Here is a 22,207-nt window from a genome sequence, read left to right as displayed (position 1 = left end):
TTTAAGTTTGAACCCATTCTTTACTTCTTTCCTCCCCATGTTTTAGGTATATGGTATCATATTTTATATCCTTTTATTTTGTGACTTCCTTGGCTAATTTTTTACAGAAATAGTAATTTTTACTGCTTTTGTGTTTCCTACCTTTATAACTGTCACTTTGGTCTCTCCTTTCTACTCAGAGTCACCTTTAATATTTCTTGTAGAGCTGGTTTAGTGGTCATGAACTCCTTTAGTTTTTGTTTATCTAGGAAACTCTTTACCTCTCCTTCTATTCTGGATGGTAGCCTTGCTGGATAGAGTATTCTTGGCTGCAGATTTTTCCCATTCAACACCTTGTACACACCATGCCACTCCCGTCTGACTTAGAAAGTTTCTGCTGAAAAGTCCCCTCCCTTGTAAGTTACTGTCTTATTTTGTCTTGCTGCTTTTAGTTTTGTTTTTTTTTTCTGTATCACTGTCTTTTACCAACTTAATTACAATATGTTTTGGTGTGGATCTGCTTTTGTTGATTTTGATGGGAATGGATTTGCTTTTGTTAATTTCGATGGGAGTTCTCTGTGCCTCCTGAATCTGGATAGCTGTTTCCTTCTCCAGATTACAGAGTTTTTCAGCTATTATTTCTTCAAATAAATTTTCTGCCCCTTTTCTCTCTCTTCTTCTTCTGGGACTCCTACAATACAAATATTACATTTGATGAAGTCACTGAGTTCCGTAAGTCTATTCTAAATTTGCAATTTCTCTTTTCTCTTTTTTGTTCAGCTTGATTACTTTGCAATACTCTGTCTTCTAAATCATTAATTCGTTCCTCTCATTCCTCCATCCTGTTCATTCTGTCAAATGTGTTTCTCATTTTGTTTATTGAACCTTGTATTTTTGCTATGTTGTTCCTTATTTCTGTGTTAAGTGTCTCATTTATATCTTTCACTCTTTTCTCATGTCCATTGAGTATCCTTATGATCGTTGCTTTGAATTCTTTATCAGGCATGTTACTTATATCTGTTTCACTTAGATCTCTTGCTATGTCATTGTTCTGTTCTTTCATTCTTTCATTCAGGTTAAATTTCTCTGTTTCCTCATTTTGTCTGCCTGAAAGAAGAAAGTTAAAAAAAAAAAAAAAGGTTTTAGTGTCATAAGAGAGAGACAAGAATGTATTGTATCCTGTGTATCCCAGAAAGAATAGGCTGCTATAAAGAAAAATATGCTTTGAAGGTTAAAAAGAGAGAGAGAAAGTTCTTAAAAATGAAATATAGGCATTGAGAGGTAATATCTAAAAAATGTCTGGCTATTCAATTTATAGCTAAAGCCTCATTTTTTATATGCAAGCAGTAGCAATGGTAGGCTTGAAAATGGTGCACTACTCTTCATGGGAACTTAAGCAATTGAGATGGAAACTATGGATAACTGTGTCTGTGAAAGTAATTGCATCAATGCCAAATTTTCCAATAAAGTTTCCACTTGAAAATTCCAATGAAAATTCCATTTAAGTTTCTATTTGAAATCAACAAAAGTGAAAAAATCAACTAGGAAAAAAATAAATTCTATAAAATGCATCAATTCTATAAGTATTTCATTCCCTAACATCTACATGCAACATGGGTCTACATGCAACAGAAAACAATAAATAATACATAGCTGTAGTGTCACTCTTTCTCAAATCTTGGGATACCTGTATGAATTAAACTTACATTAGATAACATTCACAAATAAAATATATTTGTCGTACTCTGATCTTTCTTCCCTTTACTTGAGGAGTTCAACAGGGAGACAAAATACGGAAGTTGACATTTTAAAATGGAAAAATTGTTTCAGATCACTTATAAATAGGTTGAATTTTTTTAATAAAATAAAGTGTGCTAAATGATAACAGTATTTTATATATTCATTAATTCAAAAATTCTAAATCAACATTTTCTAAACAAGGGGCTACTACTTTGTGGGATAAAGATAGGTTATATGATGAAAAACATTTGATATTGATCAAGCCATAGAATTCTTTATACTTTTGTAGTAAAGAACAATATCCTTCTGTAAATGGCTCATTTATTCAGGTTTTTTTTTGTTGTTGGTTTTTTGGGGGTTTTTTGGGTTTTCTTTTTTTTTTGGTATTAAGAAAGACCTGGAAAGATATGGCCCCTCTGACATAAATTGACATCAGCAAGTCATTTAGATGTGTTATTTACCATTCTAAACTTCAAAAAAATCTACATGTTTGTTATGTTTCATTAACTACCCTTTACTGTCTTAACAAATAATATGTAATTCCATGACATTTTTTATATTACTAATTTTTGGTTTATTCAGGATCTTGTCCTATTAGCTATATTCTATAAAGTACATATTCTGTATTCTACTAATATCAGATCATTGTTTTTAACCTTATTATACCCCAAATGTGATGTAAACCACTGGTTGTATTTATGACGCATTGTAATGTACTCTGCAAATCTGGGCTGATTTTTTTAATTTTTAATTATTTAAAATTTTAATTTTAATTTTTTCCTGAATTTCATTTAATTTTTAAAAATTTTTTCGTTATTCTCCTCAACTACTTCTCACCCATTTTTTATCCCTGTACATGACCTGTAACCTTATTATATTTCCCACCTTGTCCCCATTCTCTTCTTCATTTGAAACTTTTAAGTACCTTCACTAAAATTTAGCTTTCTCCAGATGACACTTTGTGCCTTATAAACCATCCCCCCCAATCTCAATTTGTGGGAAGAGCAATCAGACTACTTTATGTTTCCCAATACTACTTACTGATGTTATACCATCATCATCTCTGAAATCCATGCCATCTGATTAGGTCATCATTGGCTATAATAATAACTCGCACTTTCCTAGATGAATCAGCACTTTCTTCTGCCCTGATCTGCTGTTATATAGATCTTTTTCAAAGCCCATATTGATAATCCATCCAATGAGACTCAATTCAGTGGCTTCTCAGAGCTCTAAAATCCTCCCTTTCTATTTTAGCTACCCAAAAGCAAGGCCACACCTTGGGTCAACTCTTTAAAATGAAGCAATTCTTTCTAACTAGTGTCTTCTATCTCTTTTCCCTTATACATCTTAAAATCATCCTTTTATCTGTTTCTCAACCTTATCCCAACTTTTAATCACTTTACTACTTCTGTTTTTCCTGCTCCATTAGCCACCTTGTGATCTCTTTTGCACTTAGAACCTACGATCAATCTAGTATTCCCCTTACTTGACTTCTTGCTGTGCCAACATAGTTCACTCACCCACTTTTTCTTTCTCTCTAATAGTTTTGCATATTACAGTTTTAAATTATTACATGAAAAATGCATCCTAGTTATTTAAACTTTTTGTAATGGCATCCATTTTCTTCTATTAGATTTTTTCGATTTTAAAATTAGGAAATCTTGCAAACTGTATCCACTGACAACTGCTTGACTTTACCTGGACCTCTCCGCTTCTCAATATATTCCTTTATAACCCTTCTATTCATGTGTTCCAAATGTTTTCCATATTACCAGTGCTTAAATCTAACATCCCTTCCCAGGATATGACCTTGCCTCCTACTTTACTAGAAAAAAATAGAATCCATCTGCCCAATTCTCTCAGCCATCTTCTCTAGATCAAAATGTTTGTATCCATGCACAGCTACATCCAAATTTCTTATTTTAACAGCTGGTTTATAGATTATTTTAAATTTTCTGTGCAGACCTCCAGGTTTTTCTTCAACTATTTTTTTCTAACCTCTTGACTCAAAAGTATGTATTTTCCTTTTCAAGCTTCTTCTAGAGCCTTCTTTAATGATTGAACTCTCCCTTCCTCTCTCCTGCTCCCCATTTATCATTTCACCCTCTCTACTCTGTTTCTGACCAGCAGATTATTACATTAGAAACAATGAAAGGTCTGAGATTTTACCTTACTTGCAAGCTAACAGGTTAATTTCCCACAGTTGTATATACATATACTAACAGAAAACACAAGACCCATGGGGTCATTACTCATTGAAAAAACAACCAAAGCAACGTCTTGCATCAGGTCCCTAGCCCCAGTTTCCATAAGGTTAACGGAGTGAGGGCCAGATGTTACCTATGCCTGCAGCAGGTATGTTACAGGGGAAGAACCCTGAAGTAAGGAAGGGAGGCAGACAGTCAGACCTTATCTTTACTCCGGAATGTAAGCCAGGAAGGATAGGGAGACTTTACTACCCCCTGAATGTCCCCACAGAGGGCGATGTTCTCTATCTTTATTCTATTATTTGGGAAACAAATCTTCCCTCTGGACTTAAGGTAGAGATAGTATCACTAGTATTCAAGGATGTTTGCTATGCAAAGCCCTTTGTACAGAAGACCTAGACCATGCATAAATATGCAGTATTCATTTAAAAAAATGTCTCAACACAGATTTTCCCAGATTTCTCTTATCTTCAAATATATCTCATAGAGTCTATACTCGCTGTCTTTGTTGTCATACCCTCTATTAACTCCATGTACATTTGTTCTATTATTCCACTGAAAACTATTCTTTTCAAGGTACCAATGACATACTGGTAACCCAACTATATGACCTTTTCTTAGTCATTCTTGACTTTCTACAGAATTTAACAAGGGCTATACTTGCTTCCTGTTACCTCTAAACCACTCTACTGTTTTCTATGACTAGTTTGATTCTTAGATCTGTCTCCTTTGCCCATCTGTCTCTTCTTCCCTCTTTGTTTTAATTCTATTAAATGTGAACATATCACAGGTTGTCTTCCCATTCTACACTGCTCTCAAATATCTTCTAGTCTTAGTTTCAGTTGTTACTTCTGTAGGTGGCTGTAATTTCCTTCCTATATTCCAAAACTCATCTGTCTTCTCAATATTTCTTCCTGTAATAAATTTTAAAACTAAGAATCAATTCCACAACCCCACTTTTTAAAAATTGTTGTCAGTGGGGCCCTCATTCTATCAGTTCTTTATTATTTTTTTAAGAACAAATTTATTTCTACACACAACAATCTTACATGCATTTCCAAAGAATTATGGTGAGTGAAAAAAATCCAATTCCTAAAGGTTACATAGTGTATAATTTTGTTCATATAACATTCTTTTCTTTTTTCTCCAGTATAATTAATGTACAGTGTTACATTGGTTTCAGGTGTACAGTATAGTGATTAAACAATCTGTACATTACTCAGTGCTCTTCACAATAAGTGTACTTTTAATTCTCTTTATATATTTCACTAATCCCCCCAGTCACCTCCCCTTTGACAACCACCAATTTGTTCTCTATATTTTCTCTAAGAGTCTTTTTTTGTTTGTCTCTTTTTTCTTTGTTCATTTGTTTTGTTTCTTAAATTCCACGTATGAGTGAAATCATATGGTATTTGTCTTTCTCTGACTAACTTTTTTCACTTATTTCCATCTAGATCCATCCCTGTTGTTGCAAATTTCACGATTTCATTGTTTTCTATGGCTGAGTAATGTTCTATTGTATGTATGTACCATATCTTCTTTATCCATTCATCTATCAATGAACACCTGGGCTGCTTCCATGTCTTGGCTATGCATGTATACATGCATGCATGTATCTTTTTGTATGAGTGTTTTCATATTCTTTGGGCAAATACTGAGTACTAAAATTACTGGATCATATGGCAATTCTACTTTTAATTTTTGGAGGAAACTCCATACTGTTTTCCCCAGTGGTTGCATCAGTTTGCATTTCCACCAACAGTGAACAAAGGTTTTCTTTTTTTCCACATCCTCGCCAACACTTTTTTCCTTTTTTCTTTCTTTCTTTTTTTATTTTAGCCATTCTGACTGGTATGAGGTAGTATCTCATTGTGGTTTTGATTTGCATTTCTCTGATGATTAGTGCTGTTGAACATCTTTTCATGTATATGTTAACCATCTGTATATCTTTGGAGAAATGTCTGTTCATGTCTTCTGCCCATCTTTTAATTAGATTATTTTGGGTTTTTGTTTTGTTGTCATTGTTGTTTTGTTTTTTGGGTTTTTTTGGTGTTGAGTTGCATAAGCTCTTCACATATTTTGGATATTAACCCCTTATCAGATATTTCATTTGCAAATATCTTTTTCCATCCAGTAGGTTGTCTTTTTTGTTTTTTTGATGGTTTCCTTGGCTGTGCAGAAACTTTTTATTTTGATGTGGTCCCAATAGTTTATTTTTGCTTTTATTTCCCTTACCTGAGGAGAAATATCTAGAAAAATGTTGCTATCACCAGTATCAGAGAAATTACTGCCTGTGCTCTCTTCTAGGATTTTTATGTTTTTAGTTCTCACATTCAGGTCTTTAGATTCATAACCTGAGAATGTGGTTGAGTAGACTCACTCAAGTTCAACAGTATTTTAGCTAGAGTTCTTTACACCATTGTAATCCATTTTCTACACTTCACCTAAGAAATCACTCAAACATAAATTCATATTATAGAGCTTGTGGGGGTTAAAGACAATTCTTTAGAATTTTTACACAAGGCCCCCATGATTGCCCCTCCAATTTCAAATTGTGCTGCATTTCACTTACCCACATTATAACAACATGCCAAAATACTTGCTTTCACTTAAATTCACTATTCATTCATTCCAACATTTTCTGAAAACCTACTATGAACCAAGAATTATGCTAGGCACTGGGGCTATAAATATGAGTAAATTATGTTCTCTCTTAAGAGGGAAATAAAAATGTAAATAAATGCCATAAAGTATGATTAGTAAGACAAGGATACAAACTAGTTTCTCTCTTCCTAAGGCACTTAAGGTGACAATATAAAAGATGACTCTCAAGTAAAATCTTGGAGGATGAGATGGAATTTGTTATATACCAAGAAAACTTCAGGTAAAGTAAAAAGACATATGAATGCACAGAGATGTGAAACTGAATCCCTTATTTTAAAAGCTGTAAATAATCCATAATGACCAGACCATAAGATTGAAGATGGGATAAAAGGATGCAGTGTTGAGAAGGTGGGGTGAGATGATGAAAGACCTGTTATGTCAGAGGAGTGTGGGCTTTGTCCTGGAATAGTATGATCAGATTTACTTTTGGAGGAAATTGTCCCATTATAGTAATAATTTATTCAGGCAATAGGTGCCAAAACTACTGGATGAAAGTTTGAAGAACAAAAGATATTTACATAGTCTGTAAATACCTCTCTACATTGTACTCATTACAATGAGAAAAATGGTAACTTAGTGGAGAAACCTGGTGGTGTCTACCAGGTGGAGAACCCTGGTAGATACCACCTTAACCAATTGCTCAAAGTGAGCATCATTGTAATGGGACAAATCAACATCTTGAGCCTCCTCTTATAATTCACTGAGAAGAAAACAGCACCATCACTTCTGTGGTATTCTTACCAAAATGCATTTCCTGAATCTAATTATGAAGAAACAGATAAACCCAAACTGAGAAGCATACTGTAAAATCACTGAAAAGACAATAGGAAAAATAGGAAATTAAAGGAGTTTAAATGCACAGATTAATGTATAATCCTGGAATTTTTTTCCATAAGTGGCATTATTGAAACAAATGGCAAAATCTGAATAAGGCCTGAAGATTAGATAATAGTATTATATAAATATTCAATTGTATGATTTTTGTAATTATATTGTGGTTATGTAAGAGAATTTTATTTTTTAGGGAAGTATACATTGAAGTGCACATTTAGGGTTAAAGGGGCATCACATATACAATTTACTGTCAAATGATTTTTTTTAATCATATTAAAACACGTTCATATAGGGGCGCCTGGGTGGCTCAGTCATTTAAGCATCCGACTTCGGCTCAGGTCATGGTCTCATGGTTCATGAGTTCGAGCTCTGCATCAGGCTCTAGGCTGACAGCTCAGACCCTGGTGCCTGCTTCAGATTCCATGTCTCTCTCTCTCTCTGTCTCTCTCTCTCTGTGTCCCTCCCCTGCTCAGGCTCAGACTCTCTCTCTCAAAAATAAACATTAAAAAAATTTTAAAAACATGTTCATATATAGAATATACTATTTATAGCAGCATTATTCACAATATGCAAAAGGTAGAAGCTACTCAAGTGTCCATTGATGGATGAATGAACAAAATGTGGTATATACATACAAGAGAATCTTATTCAACCTTAAAGGAAAAGAAAATTGTGACACACTTTACAACATGAGTAAACCTTGAAGACATTATGCTAAAGTGATATAAGCCAATCACAAAACAACAAATGTTGTATTATTCCCCTTATATGAGATTCCTAGAGCAGTCAAATTCGCAGAGACAGAAAATAGAATGGTGGTTGCCAGGTACTGGAGGAGGGAAAATGAGGAATCGTTTTTTAATGAATACAAAATTTTAGTTTGGGACGATGAAAAAGTTCTGGAGATGGATGATGGCAATGGTTTGCACAGCAATGTGAATGTACTTAATGCAGTTGAACTGTACACTTAAAAATCAAATGGTGATGGGAATGCAAGCTGGTGCAGCCACTCTGGAAAACAGTATGGAGGTTCCTCAAAAAACTAAAAATAGAACTACCCTACGACCCGGCAATTGCACTACTAGGCATTTATCCATGGGATACAGGTGTGCTATTTCGAAGGGACACATGCACCCCCATGTTTATAGCAGCACTATCAACAATAGCCAAAGTATGGAAAGAGCCTAAATGGATGAATGGATAAAGAAGATGTGGTATATATAGACAATGGAGTACTACTCGGCAATCAAAAAGAATGAAATCTTGCCATTTGCAACTACGTGGATGGACCTGGAGGGTATTATGCTAAGTGAAATTAGTCAGTCAGAGAAAGACGAATATCATATGACTTCACTCATATGAGGACTTTAAGAGACAAAACAGATGGACATAAGGGAAGGGAAACAAAAATAATATAAAAACAGGGAGGGGGACAAAACAGAAGAGACTCATAAATATGGAGAACAAACTGAGGATCACTGGAGGGGTTGTGGGAGGGGGGATGGGCTAAATGGGTAAAGGGCACTAAGGAATCTACTCCTGAAATCATTGTTGCACTATATGCTAACTAAATTGGATGTAAATTTAAAAAAATAAAAAAATAAAAAATCAAATGATGAGTTTTGTGTTATATATATTTATAAAAATAATTAAAATTATATGTAGACAGCTGAGAAGAAAAGGAAATGTAGTAAAATGAACACTTATCTTCTAAAGATAAGAGTAAAGAATAGAAGCAGAGAGACCAATTAAAAAGCTGTTGTAATATGTACCTTAGTAGTGGAGACAGAGGAAATGGGTACATCTGAGAATGATTTAAGTGGTATGATTTGGACTCCTGTATCACATCTACCTTCTGCTTAACAAAAATACAATGGATATGAGTAGATGCATAGGCTGCTATCTTTGAGCATTTGCCTAACACTCATTTGCCCTTCATAACTTGGCTCTGGCTCAAGTGTGACTTCCTTTGAGAAGTCCTCCCTGACTCTATGCAGTCTTTTCCCTTTCTCCTCACCTCTTACCACTTCTTGGACTGAATTAGTCTTTCTCCCTTCCTAGATGTTGTGATAGCATCTTTTGCATGGACATCACAATATGTTAAAATAAATGGTTTATCTATTTCTTCAATACACTGAGCTCCTTGAGAGCAGAAACAGTTACTATATTTATGAATCGACAGCACCTTTCAAAATGTGTGCTCAATAAATGCTTGAATGAATGTAATATGTTATTGAGTACATATACTGTTTTTGTTTATAATGCTATTATGCTTGCCTCTTTCCTTCCATGCCCCCAAAGTTCATACCCTATTTCAATAGTCTTATAACTAGTCTTTCTACTTCAAGTACATAATTTCTCTAAAGTAGTCTGTGCATTGATGCCATATTAATGAAATTTCATGTTTTGCAGCATCTACATAAAAAAACTTCAGTATCTTCCCGTTATAAATAAAGTTCAAATTCATCAGTGAGAAATTAAGACCTTCTGCACTATGCTCTCAGAATTTACCATGTTCATTTCAAATTCTACTTACCTACCTACTTGATTTTATTCAACAAGTATTTGAGAACCTGCCCTTTGCAAGGCTTTGTGAAAGAAGGAAGTTTACTAAGTATGATATATGCTCATTCTCTTTGTGTTCATTTTTTGGTCCCCTGTTTCCTTTTGCTACTTCATTTCATCTTAGGGGAAAAAAAATCTTTGGAAAATATTCAGTCATATTCATATTTAAGTAAGTAGTTCCATTTTAACACAAAATGTGAGTAATATAATGAAGTTTAGAAAAGGTGGCAAGCTATCCAGCACAATGTCTGCCTCACAATAAAAGTTCAATAAATGTTTAAATTGAGTTCATTCTGTTTAAAATTTTAAAGATAGAAATTTAAATTTGGGACAAAGAAAATTATTATTGTTTTAAGCCTTTGGAAACCTGCTTGTTTTTGCTTCATGGTAGTTCAAATGTTAACATTTGAGTTTATTTAACTATTATTTTTTGTAACATTATTATTTGTAGTTTATCACTTTGAAACACAAAGTCAAAACAAATTCAAGAATACTATATTACACATTTTCAAAAACCTTTCTATACTCTTTTTATAGGTTATATGTAAAGTCAGATGTGCCACTGAACTTGACAAACACAAGTAAGTTTCGTGAGTAGCAAGATCTAATTTTTTTCCCAATAGACTTCTCAAAGTAGAAGGTCATGGTAGTTGAGGGTGCTGTAGCAGTTTTATAGGAAGTCCAGTGGTTAGATTAGCACATCAGAAGTGAATTGCGGATTCTACAGTTCTCCCCTCAGCCATATTGCTGCCTAACACCTGTTTTTGCTGTTCTGCTGCTGTCATGCTTTAGATGTCAGATATAGTTTCATAGGGCCTACACATATTAAAGTTAGATTATACTTTTTGGGGCAAGCGTGTGTAGAATAGTTGCATGAAATAAGGAATGTTTTGGTACTGATTAATGTCAAAAATGAGAGTGCTAAACTGGGGAGTTAGGAGACTTGGGTTTCAGACCAATTCTCCCGCTAATTCATTGGCTATTCAACTCATTTAACCTCTATATTTTGGCTTTCTAAACTATTACAATCCTCTGGACATAGGGACAATTTCAAGGTCCATTTTGGGTTTCAAGTTAATATTATTATTTTTATTATTTAATCTGAGAGAATATTAAGATCTAAACTTCTCAAACTAAAATTTTTGTACTTTGTACACTTAACAAACAAAGATTGCTTGTGACAGATTACACATTACCTTCAATTAACCTCTTTTAAACTATTTCCAAAGGCAGACAACATTTTATGATTCCCACTGTTGAAAATGATCCAAAATAAAAGATATTAGGATGCTGAATAAATTTCTGGCTCATCTTAATTTGGGTTATAAATGTATTTGAACTGGGATTACTTTCATATAGAGAGCTGTCACAGCTACTTAATACAGGTAGCCCTACCTTACATGAAGAGTTTTTATGTGGTGGTCTAATTTTTCTTTACGAGATATAGGTGAGCGTTTCTTTTTCTTTTTTTAATGTTTATTTTTGAGAGAGAGAGCACAAGCAGGGGAGGGGCAGAGAGAGAGGGAGACAGAATCTGAAGCAGGCTCCAGGCTCTGAGCTGTCAGCCCAGAGCCCCACACAAGGCTCAAACTCATGAATGGCAAGATTATGACCTGAGCTGAAGTCAGATGCCTAACCCACTGAGCCCAGGCACCCCAAGGATACAGTTGAGCATTTCATTTTCAGAGTTTCTCTGTATGCATAGTAAATATGCAACTTTATAAGAAGCCAAGGTATTGAAACGCCACATATACTGTCCCTATGTTCTTCTTTAGCCATGTTTGAAAATGATATTTGCTATGGATAATCAGAAGCTCATAAGAATTGAACATTATTTAAAGCACGTTTCCCTCAACCTCTTAAAATTAATATTAGTGATCAGTTTACATTTAGATAGAGTGTATTAACTTTCCAGGAAAATTATAAAAACCTGGTAATTCCTAGAATGAAAAGGTCAATGAAAATATGGTTAGTAGTTATAAAAATGAAAAAGGCAGGATTCCTTGAATTAGTGTTAAAATAATCTTATATTATTCTTCCTGGTAGAGGCAACTGAATTCAAGTCCACGTGAGATTATTTTAAGTTAATGTTTTAAAATCTAATGCCATTTTTAAAAGGTTTAGATACTAATTTTATAACAGCAAAGATATCTCAAGTAACTCTGAGTGGTTATTTAATTTGTATTTAATTAAATCATAAAGATTTTATACTGAAGGAGTTATTGTACCTAAAATGACACAACTAATTCAGAATTAAATCTAATCTCTCATTAGTATATAGATATCTAATAAATTTATTTTTTCCTTTCAGAATTCTGTTGCATTTGGGCTTCATATTGGCAAGCCTTCTTTTTTTAGTGGTGAACTTGACTTGTGCAGTGCTAGTCCATGGAGATGTCCCAGAAAATCAATTGAAGTGGACGGTGTTTGTTCGAGCATTAATTAATGATAGCCTGTTTATTCTTTGTGCCATCTCTTTAGTTAGTTACATATGCAAAATTACAAAAATGTCATCAGCAAATGTCTACCTCGAATCAAAGGTAAGTATGTTTCTTAAATTTATGCTTGAAAATATAACTTCCTCATCCTATGAAGCATGTTTTAGTGGAAAGCCTATGTTTTTTTTAAAGAGTATTCTGAATGTAAGGTACATTTTTGAGCTTGAAAGAATGGTCACAAGATATTAAAGTGCATTCATAACTTGGCCCTTACTAAATAACAATTTTTTAAAAAGTTTACATTGAGCATACTATATTTTCTGTGACTTATACCCTCTACATTGTAGGATAAATCAAATAGACCAGAATTTACATGAATGTATGACAAATGGTCTAATATATAAAGCCACATTAACAATTTAAGATTTCATCAGTAAGGGTGGCAGTATTGCCATTAAACAGTTTACCAGATTATGTCTGCATACATTTGAGTTAGCAATGTTAAGATGCTATACTTCTAAACTGGTGTTTATTTGCGTATAAAGATTTAGAAAATGTTACTTCACCCCATAATGTGAAGACCCTATGATTTTGAAACAGCTAATCATGTAATTAAATTTATAAATGCTTTGCTTCTGCCTTTCCTTATACTTTTTGTTTGGATCAACAAACAGAAGCCAAATGCTAACCTGTTAACAAAGAACTATAGAAGTTTCTACCACTAATCGACAGCGTGGTTGAGCAGTGAATCCGTCATCACAGTGTATATTTGATACTGGATGTGAGGGTATAGATGTGTGGATTTAGGGGTATGGTTTACACATACACACAAACCTGTTTTAATTAGGCATCATTACCTGTTCACTGAAGATAAGCAAGATAGTGTCTTTAACAGAAGTGTTCTCTGAAATATACTTAGATTTCTATATTGTTGTTATCCATTATATAATCCTAGTAAGTTAAGGTGCTTTAATTCAATGTATCAACTTGTCCTTTAAATTTAGGTACAGACTTTAATTTTACTTTTTAAACATGTATCAGTAGAATGCAGGATAAAAATAAAAATATATATGCAAAGAGAGAGAGACTTTCAAAAGTATTAATCTTACCTAGGAAATTATTGTATCAATTAAAGGTTTAATTGTATAAAAGGTTAGCTCAGAAATTTAAATGTTTTAGCTCATTCTAGCTTCAGTTTAAGTGTTAAAAATAATACTGTCACTGTTACAGTACATAATCTTTTGGTGTAGCAACAACATCTTCACTTAATGTAATAACATCACCGTAACATTCAGACCTGTGCTTGTCTAGTGATAAAGCATAAATAGATTTGGTTGAACTTACATGGCTTCTTTTCTGGATATTTAACAACTTTTAAAGTTTGGTTTTACTTGCTTTGAAATAAATGTTTCTCTGAATATAAGTAAAGTTGCCGATCTAAGAAGAAAAGCTCATCTGATAACTTCTCCAGAATTATTTCAAACATCCCCTAACTATGATATGAAAGGTATTCATTTTTTTATTATTATTTTAGAAGTTTTACATTTAACAGGCGCATGGATTCAGAATTCTCTAAGAACATTACAGAGGGAAATGCTTAAATACATAACTTTAAAGGTAAACATAATAGATCTTTTGTATTACATTGTACTGTTACATAGTTCTTGGTCTTCCTAAGTTGATTATAAACTTATTTATTCAAAGAGTACAGCCTCTTGCTTTCACATTCTCCTTGTAAATCACTAGGCTCATTTTTATTTTTTGACTTCTGGACAGTAATAGCCATTTCTTTTATTTAGTCCACAAATATCAGCTAAGCATCTGCCTCTTCCCCTTTTAAACTGACCCTGTTTCCTACTATCCCTAAGAACATTTCCTTAAAAGCTCAGACTTGGATCCTTTGTTTTTCTTTTTATTCTTCCTTCCTTCCTTCTTCTAAATATTCATTGATAATGATATCTTACATAATTTGTTTCAACAAAATCTTACCTACCTTATTTCTAAATGGCACACAATATTCTTTCCTGTCTCTATATCTTTAGGCTGTTTCATTTTCCAGGAATGTCTCTCCCCCACCCACTGCTCTATTACTGTTTGTCCTCATCTTACCAAACTTTGAAGGCATAACTCTAATGTTTCTCCTTTTTATGAACTTGATTTGATTCTTTCCCTTCCTCTCCAAAACAAAATTTAATTTTTTTAATGTTTATTTATTTTTGAGAGACAGAGAGAGACAGAGCATGAACTGGGGAGGGGCAGAGAGAGAGGGACACACAGAATCTGAAGCAGGCTCCAGGCTCTGAGCTGTTGGCACAGAGCCTGACGCGGGGCTCGAACCCATGAGCCTTGAGATCATGACCTGAGCTGAAGTCAGATGCTTAACCGACTGAGCCACCCAGGCACCCCTCCAAAATAAAATTTAGAAATAACTACCTGGATTCTCTTTTTATTTTTATTTTATTTTATTTTATTTAACATTTATTTATTTTTGAGGCAGAGAGAGACAGAGCATGAACGGGGGAGGGGCAGAGAGAGAGGGAGACACAGAACCGGAAGCAGGCTCCAGGCTCTGAGCCGTCAGCCCAGAGCCCGACGCGGGGCTCGAACTCACGGACCGCGAGATCGTGACCTGAGCTGAAGTCGGATGCTTAACCGACTGAGCCACCCAGGTGCCCCTGGATTCTCTTTTTAAAAAAAATTTTAAATTCTTTTAGCAGCTAGAACAATGCTGTGTATTGGTTCTCTTTTTCAAAGTAGCAACTCTAACTGGGTTTTTAAATATTAGGTTATTGTCGATTTGAATAGTTTGTTTCTGCTCTTCCAATTTTTGACTTTCTTACATATTTAAGGTTTTTACTTTGTTCTTTGTCTGTGTTCTTATATAGATACGTGATTTATTATTTTGTAAACTAATAAGATATTTAGAGCAACATGTTTTCTCAAGTACTGCTTTGGCAGCTTTCCATAATCTTGTTATATTGTACGAACATTCTTATTTAACAAAAAAAAAGAAAATTTTCTATTTGAGTTTAAGCCATGTCTTCAACATTACATATTTATATATCAATGTGCATTAGATACTGTCTTTACATATAGGTCTTCCTTCAACTTACTTTGATGGAAAGTCTAAAATTCATACATCTATCTTATTCAGGTCCCCTAACTTCCTTAAGAAGTTATCAGTTTTACCCTCTGCTTGACTGTGTATGCATTTCAGCCTAAACAGTATATAATTTCTGTACTCCAGTTTCTTGAAATAAAGTCTCAACTGTTAAATTTAAAAGCTTAATTGCCAAAAAAAAAATGACCTGAAGGATTTCTTGTTTGTTCATCTCCATAGCTATTCTACATTTTATCCTCAACCCAGTCCAGATGTTTTGTACTCAGACTTCATTGTATCATGGATAGAATTGTCTGTTCTGACCTATACTTTGACCTGTATCAAGAAATATGTAAGAAACATTTATCTTAAAAGTCACTATTGTATAATGTTAAGGATATTATCTATACAGCGTTCCCCAGAAAAGATATTTTTCTCCAGTTCAGTCCCAGGTAAAACAGTATTGATTAAGTCCTTCTTTTCTCTGGCCACTATGCCATTCAGAGGCAAATATGTGGTTTACCTCTACATCAATCATAGATGACCTTATGATATCCACTTTGGTTCTGGCTCTACCTCTAGTTTTATTTTACTTTCTTATTCCCCCACCACCACCAGACACACATTCTTATATATTTTTTATTTTGTTTGTATCTCTGTAACTACTTCAAATTCTCTTTTGTAATGAGGGTGGTATAAATAAATAAATTAACATAAAAAATGGCATTGGATATACTGTTGGATATGTTTGTATCTCTTTTTTCAGATATATCAATTTTTAATCAATTTGGAAAGGCCTTACTGAGAGACAACATATCATAGTGATTAAGAGCTAGAAACCTGATTGGGCACCTGGGTGGCTCCGTTGGTGGTACATCTGACTTTTGATTGTACCTCAGGTAACGATCCCAGGGCCCTGGGATCCAGCCCCATTCGGAGCCTCATTTGGGTAGGTCTCCACACTGAGGGTGGAGCCTGCTTAAGATTCTCTCCCTCTCCCTTTACCCCTCCCCTGCTCACTGTCTTTCTGTCTCTTAAAAGAGAGAGAGAGAGAGAGAGAGAGAGCTGGAAACCTGAGATCAAAGAGATAAGGCAATAAATCCCATCTCTTCTGTTACTGGCCATATGGCATTGGACAAGTAACAGTATCTCTAAATTTCATTCAGCTGATCTGTAAAATGAAAATTATGATAGTGTTGATCTTATAGGTTGTTATGAAGATAAGAGTAGTACCTTCTAAGGTGGTTATAAGGATTAAATGAAATTTCATATAAAGTACTTAATATAAGGCCTAGCACTTGGGAAGTGCTTATGAATGTTAGCTATTATGATCCTAACATGTACTAAAGGCTGGTAACGTAACTTCAAAAAGTTCTTGAATACCTGAAATAGTTGGCAAAATTTATCTGGAGAGGGGTGCTATACATGTAATCAGATTCTCAAAAGGAACATTGATCGAAAAAAAAAGAAGAATCACTGAAAAACTGAGTTTCTCTTTTAAATATTTTAATTTTACTCGACTCCACTTTCTTTACCATTTCGCATGGATTTCGGTAAGGGTTGAAGTCTCTTAATAGGTGACATTTCATCTAATATTTAACTAACTTTTCTTTAAAACCTTTAGAACAAATATTGAAATTATGTAATGGCATTTTTAATCATAGGCATTTTTGTTCTGTGATCTACTGTAACTTTTATTACAATTTCAATTTTCTTTTATTTGCATGCTCATGATAGACAATGCTTTTAACTTTTTATCTATTGCTAACATTTCAAGTGTGTCTCATTAACTTGGACAAAATATAGAATTATTTTGATTGTTTTTTAGAAACCTTTTCTATGATAAACAAACAGTTTGTATTTATTGACATGATTGCATGTTACTATTGGTCTATTTCTCCCATTAAGTTTTTTTTATTGCTGTTTGCCTTGACTTCATTTGTATGATTTCTGTGGTATATTTGAATTTATTTATTTTTTCTCAAAATTACACATAACTATTAACATTAAAATGCATACTGATAAAATTATTTTTATTCTAATATTCCTTCCAACTTCAGAAAAAAATAATAATATTTATAACAATATAGAACATAATGGACAAAATAACTTATCTACACAAAAAGATTTAAGCCAATGTAGATGCTTAGTCCCTGTAATGACAGGTTGGGATTATCTGTATAAGAGAACACTCAAAGGCAGGATGGGAATAGAAGTTAAGCTGTTAGGTTTATATCTCTGGTCAGGGAAATGCAAAATTTTATATCTGATAAAAGTGTAAAGGGAATAATTATCTGATACTTATTGTCTCCTAGCCCAGTGGGCCATGTGCAAATAATGCATTCTCTCTCTCTCTCTCTCTCTCTCTCTCTGCCTCTCTCTCTCTCCTGAATTCCTAACAGTTTTAATTATTATGTAAACCTTTCTGTCCAATGTTCACTTAACCTTTTATCCATATTAATTTAACGTATTAAAATGGAAAACAGCATCAGCATCTTACAGAGACACAGTAACATTCAATTAGACTGATTTTTTTTTTTTTTGAGAGAAAGAGATAGAGAGCAAGTGGGGGAGGGGCAGAGAGAGAGAGAGAGAGAGAGAGAGAGAATCCCAAACAGGCTCCGCACTATCAACACAGAGCCCAATGTGGGGCTGGAACTCATGAACCATAAGCTCATGACCTGAGCTGAAGTCAAGAGTCAGACACTCAACCAACTGAGCCACCCAGACTGATATTTCTGATCTTCCATGCAGACTAGCTGATCCTATAAGACCAAAGCACTGATTTATGGTAATTTAAGCCATAATTAAAGAAATAGACTAAAATACTATCAGTGTCTTTTTCCATCACCCTAAAATATTATGTAACCAGACTTTGGGAGGATGATGGGTAGAGAAATAGAGACTGCACCTTCCTCTGTAATAGGTATGATTGCCATCTTCCCAATACTTTGCTATAATTTCTCTCTTGAATTATGAGGATTTACTCCATCCATCTTAAGCTGTGGCACTTGGCTGCCTTTGTTACTCCAGTTCTTATACCCCAAGTCTTATTTCCTCTTCTGTTGCTGAGCAGACCCACCACACACTTGTCACATTTTTAAAAATCCATAGGAGTCAGAGATCTAATTTCATTGTCTTGGAAGCATGAACCTTTTTGAACCTGTTTAAATTTTATAATTATCAAAATACAGTTGACCCTTGAACAACAGAGGGACTAGAGGCACTGACCCATTACACAATTTAAAATCCACGTATAGCTTTGACTCCCCTAAAACTTCTTTTAATGTCTTTGGGGTTTTTTTTTAATTGAAGTACAGTTGACACACTGACTCCTCCAAAGTTTAACTGCTAATAGCCTACAGTTGACTGAAAGCCTTACCAATAATAGAAACAGTCAATTAACACACACCGTGTATACTGTGTGTATTATATACTGTATTCTTACAGTAAAGTAAGCTAGAGGAAAGAAAATGTTATTAAGTAAATCATAAGGAAGAGAAAACATATTTACAGTACTGTACAGTATTTGTCAAAAAATCTGTGGATAGTAGACTTCAACCTGTTTAAACAGTTCAGCAGTTCAAACCTGTTGTTCAAGGGTCAACTGTTTATTTTTTAATTTACTAATTGAGACTACTTTGTTTTCTTACTTTTGATCCTTAGTTTGGCATTTTATTCTCAAAATGGAAGTAGCATTTGTGAGATGTTTTCCAAAAATATGTGTTGGATTCTGCTTCTGGTAATGGCTAAGTAGCTTCTATTGGACAAACCTTCCACAAATAGCAATGATAAATTCTGGACAAAATATAAAAAGCACTGAAGGCACTGGAGAGCAACCACTTAGAAGAAGGAAATAACACTGAGTGAGTTTCCTGTTTTTTACAGCTTCTAACCTGAGGGAAGTTCTCATCCACGGGGCAGCCAAAACTAGAAGAGAAAACCTCTGTTTAACTTGCTTGAAGAATCAGAAGACAAAATTCAAGTAACTACCACAGATGGAAAATGAGTGGGAAATTTCAGGAAGAAGACAGCCAGATAGAGGAAGCCCCAAATTCTAATGATAAATTCTGCCAAATTTTTATCTGATACCTGAACTGCACATGAGCAAGGCAGAATTCAAGCAGCACAATTAAGAAGAAAGGAATTGAACTGATATTTCAGTTGCTCTCTATACATGGAAGACAGTTTGGGATTTGAGTCTAACCACATTAGTTTTTGCTTGAAAAAAAAAAAAAAGGGAAAGAGAAAAATCAATACTTTTTAGAAGAATATAACAGAATCCAGACTCTCTAAAACATGTCACTCACAAGGGGCAGAGCACAATCCAAGATTACTAGATATATGAAGAAACAGCAAAAATATAAGTCATACTTAAAAGGCAAAAAGTAAAACTCGAAAAACAATCTTTGGAGGCAATCCCCCCTTCCAGATGATGTAGGTGTTGGCTATATCAGACAAAGATTTTATATTATGCTTAAGTATGTAAAAGAAAATACACTTTGATAAATAAATAGGAAAACTCAGGAGAACTAAAAACTATAAAAAGAATTTCTAGAATTAAAAAATACAATATTAAAAAGTCACCAGTTGGGCTTAACAGAAGATTGAAGATGAAAGAAGAAAAAAAATCAATAAATCAGCAGAAAGTATCCAATTTGAAGCACAGAGGAGAGTAGGGGAAAGATGATAATAAAATGAACAGAATCTCGGGACCTAAGTATGCATAAGTGGAAAAGGAAAAGAGGGAGAAAATTATTTTGGAAAAAATATTTGAAGAAGTAATGACTGAAATTTTCCAATTTTTGATGAAAGACATAAATTTACAGCTCAGCAACCCCAATCAGCATAAATATAAAGAAAGTGTCACACAGGTTCATTATAGTCGAAGTACTTAAGACCAAAAATAAAAACGAAATCTTGAGAGCAGAGAAAAATGACGCATACATAAGGGAACATTGATTCAAATGATCACTCACTTCTCATCAGAAATAAAGGAGTCCAGAAGACATGGAAACGACATCTTCAACATGCTGAAGGAAAAATGTTATCAACTCCGAAATCTCTATCCAATTAAAATATTCTTAAAGAATGATGAAGAAATAAAAAATCTTCCAATAGAACTAAGAGGGTTAGTTACCAACAGACCTGCACTACAAGAAATGTTAAGAAAATTCTACAGCCTAAAGGGAAATAAAGTAAACTTGAATTTCATCTCTTCAGGAAGGAATGAAGAACACAAGAAATAGTAAATATTTGGGTAAATATAATTTCTTAATTTCTAAAAAAGAAATATGACTGTGCAAAGCAAAACTTACAATGTGAGGCTTACATATGTAGATAAATAATTCTCTCTATAGTATATATAACAATGATAGCAACTATAGTATAAAGGACAGGGGATAAATGTACCCATAATGTTGCAAAGTTCTTACATTTTATGTCAAAGTGGTATGATGTTAACTATTAGACCATGGAAGTTAAGGATATATATCATAATCTTTAGAGTAGTGGTTCTCAAACTTTTTGGTCTCAAGACCCGATTAGACCTCTGAGAATTATTGAGGACTCCAATATCTAGTGTTATATCCATCTATATATACATTATTAGAAATAAAAATTGAGAAATTCTAAAAATATTCATTTCTTAATTCATTTAAAATAACAATAATATATTATCCATTATGTTAACATGAATAACATGTTTTTATGAAAACTAATTGTATTTTCCAAAACAAAAATAAATTAGAAGATCGACATTGTTTTACATTTTGCAGATCTCTTTAATTTCTGACTTAATGGAAGACAGCTGGATTTTCATGTTTGCTTCTGCATTCAATCTGTTGTGATATGTCATTTAGGTTGAAGTATATGAAGAAAATCCATCCTCACACATATATGTAGTTGGAAAATGGAGGAGAATTTTAAAACCTTTTCAGATAATTGTGGATATTCTTCTTTAATACTACACCAAAAATCTGAAGTGGAGGTTTCTTGAAGGTTAGTTGCCATGCAGAATCTAAAACCATATTAGTGAACTTTCTGTACTACTATTGGTCTATCTTACACTTTGAATGATTGTGTAACATCATGCATTGATCATTGGAAGAGAGTGGTCAAGATCTTCAAAATGATGATACATTTCATTGGACAGTATTCAAAATCACATTTATTAATATTGCCTCCAATGTCATCAGAAAAGTGTTTAAGTTTTTAGAAGCTGCCATGCCAGTCTTATCATGGACATAAGAGTTTACAAGTTCTCAAAAATTCTAATTTTCATTAGAAAATTTATATTTCACCATTGACAATAGTGTCAGATATTTTCTATGAAGTGACAGGATAATTTCACTTATTTTTAAAAATACATATTCCCGGTAACCAAGCATGAATAAGCATTGTTTGTCTTCCATAGTTGTCTGTTAAGTAAAAAATGGCGTTCCATGAAAAAGTCTAGTTTAGCTCACAAGTCAAACAACCACATAAGTGCTTTTCCTCAAGACTACCACTATACTTCAGTATGCAGCAGAATTGCTTTAAGTGCATGTCTCATGTCATCACGCAGAATTTTTTTTAAGTTTATTTATTTATTTTTGAGAGAGTGAGAGCAAGCATGAGTTGGGGAGGGGAGGTGAGGGAGGAAGGGAGAGAGAATTCCAAGCAGGCTCCACACCATC

General features: G+C 33.7%; 1 protein-coding gene across 1 annotated transcript in view; it reads left to right on the top strand.

Annotated features, from left to right (window-relative positions):
- GPR137C (G protein-coupled receptor 137C) overlaps positions 1-22,207 on the top strand; it is a 65,302-nt gene that overhangs the window by 27,872 nt on the left and 15,223 nt on the right. The window contains exons 2-3 of the mRNA XM_049611573.1: positions 10,530-10,573; positions 12,304-12,532. Of these exons, the coding sequence (XP_049467530.1) occupies positions 10,530-10,573; positions 12,304-12,532 (273 nt within the window). The remainder of the gene's footprint in view (positions 1-10,529; positions 10,574-12,303; positions 12,533-22,207) is intronic.

This window comes from Panthera uncia (assembly GCF_023721935.1).
Source record: "Panthera uncia isolate 11264 chromosome B3 unlocalized genomic scaffold, Puncia_PCG_1.0 HiC_scaffold_1, whole genome shotgun sequence".
NCBI classification, from domain to species: Eukaryota; Metazoa; Chordata; class Mammalia; order Carnivora; family Felidae; genus Panthera; species Panthera uncia.
Note: the sequence above shows the minus strand (reverse complement) of the source record. Positions and strands in the feature narration are given on the sequence as shown.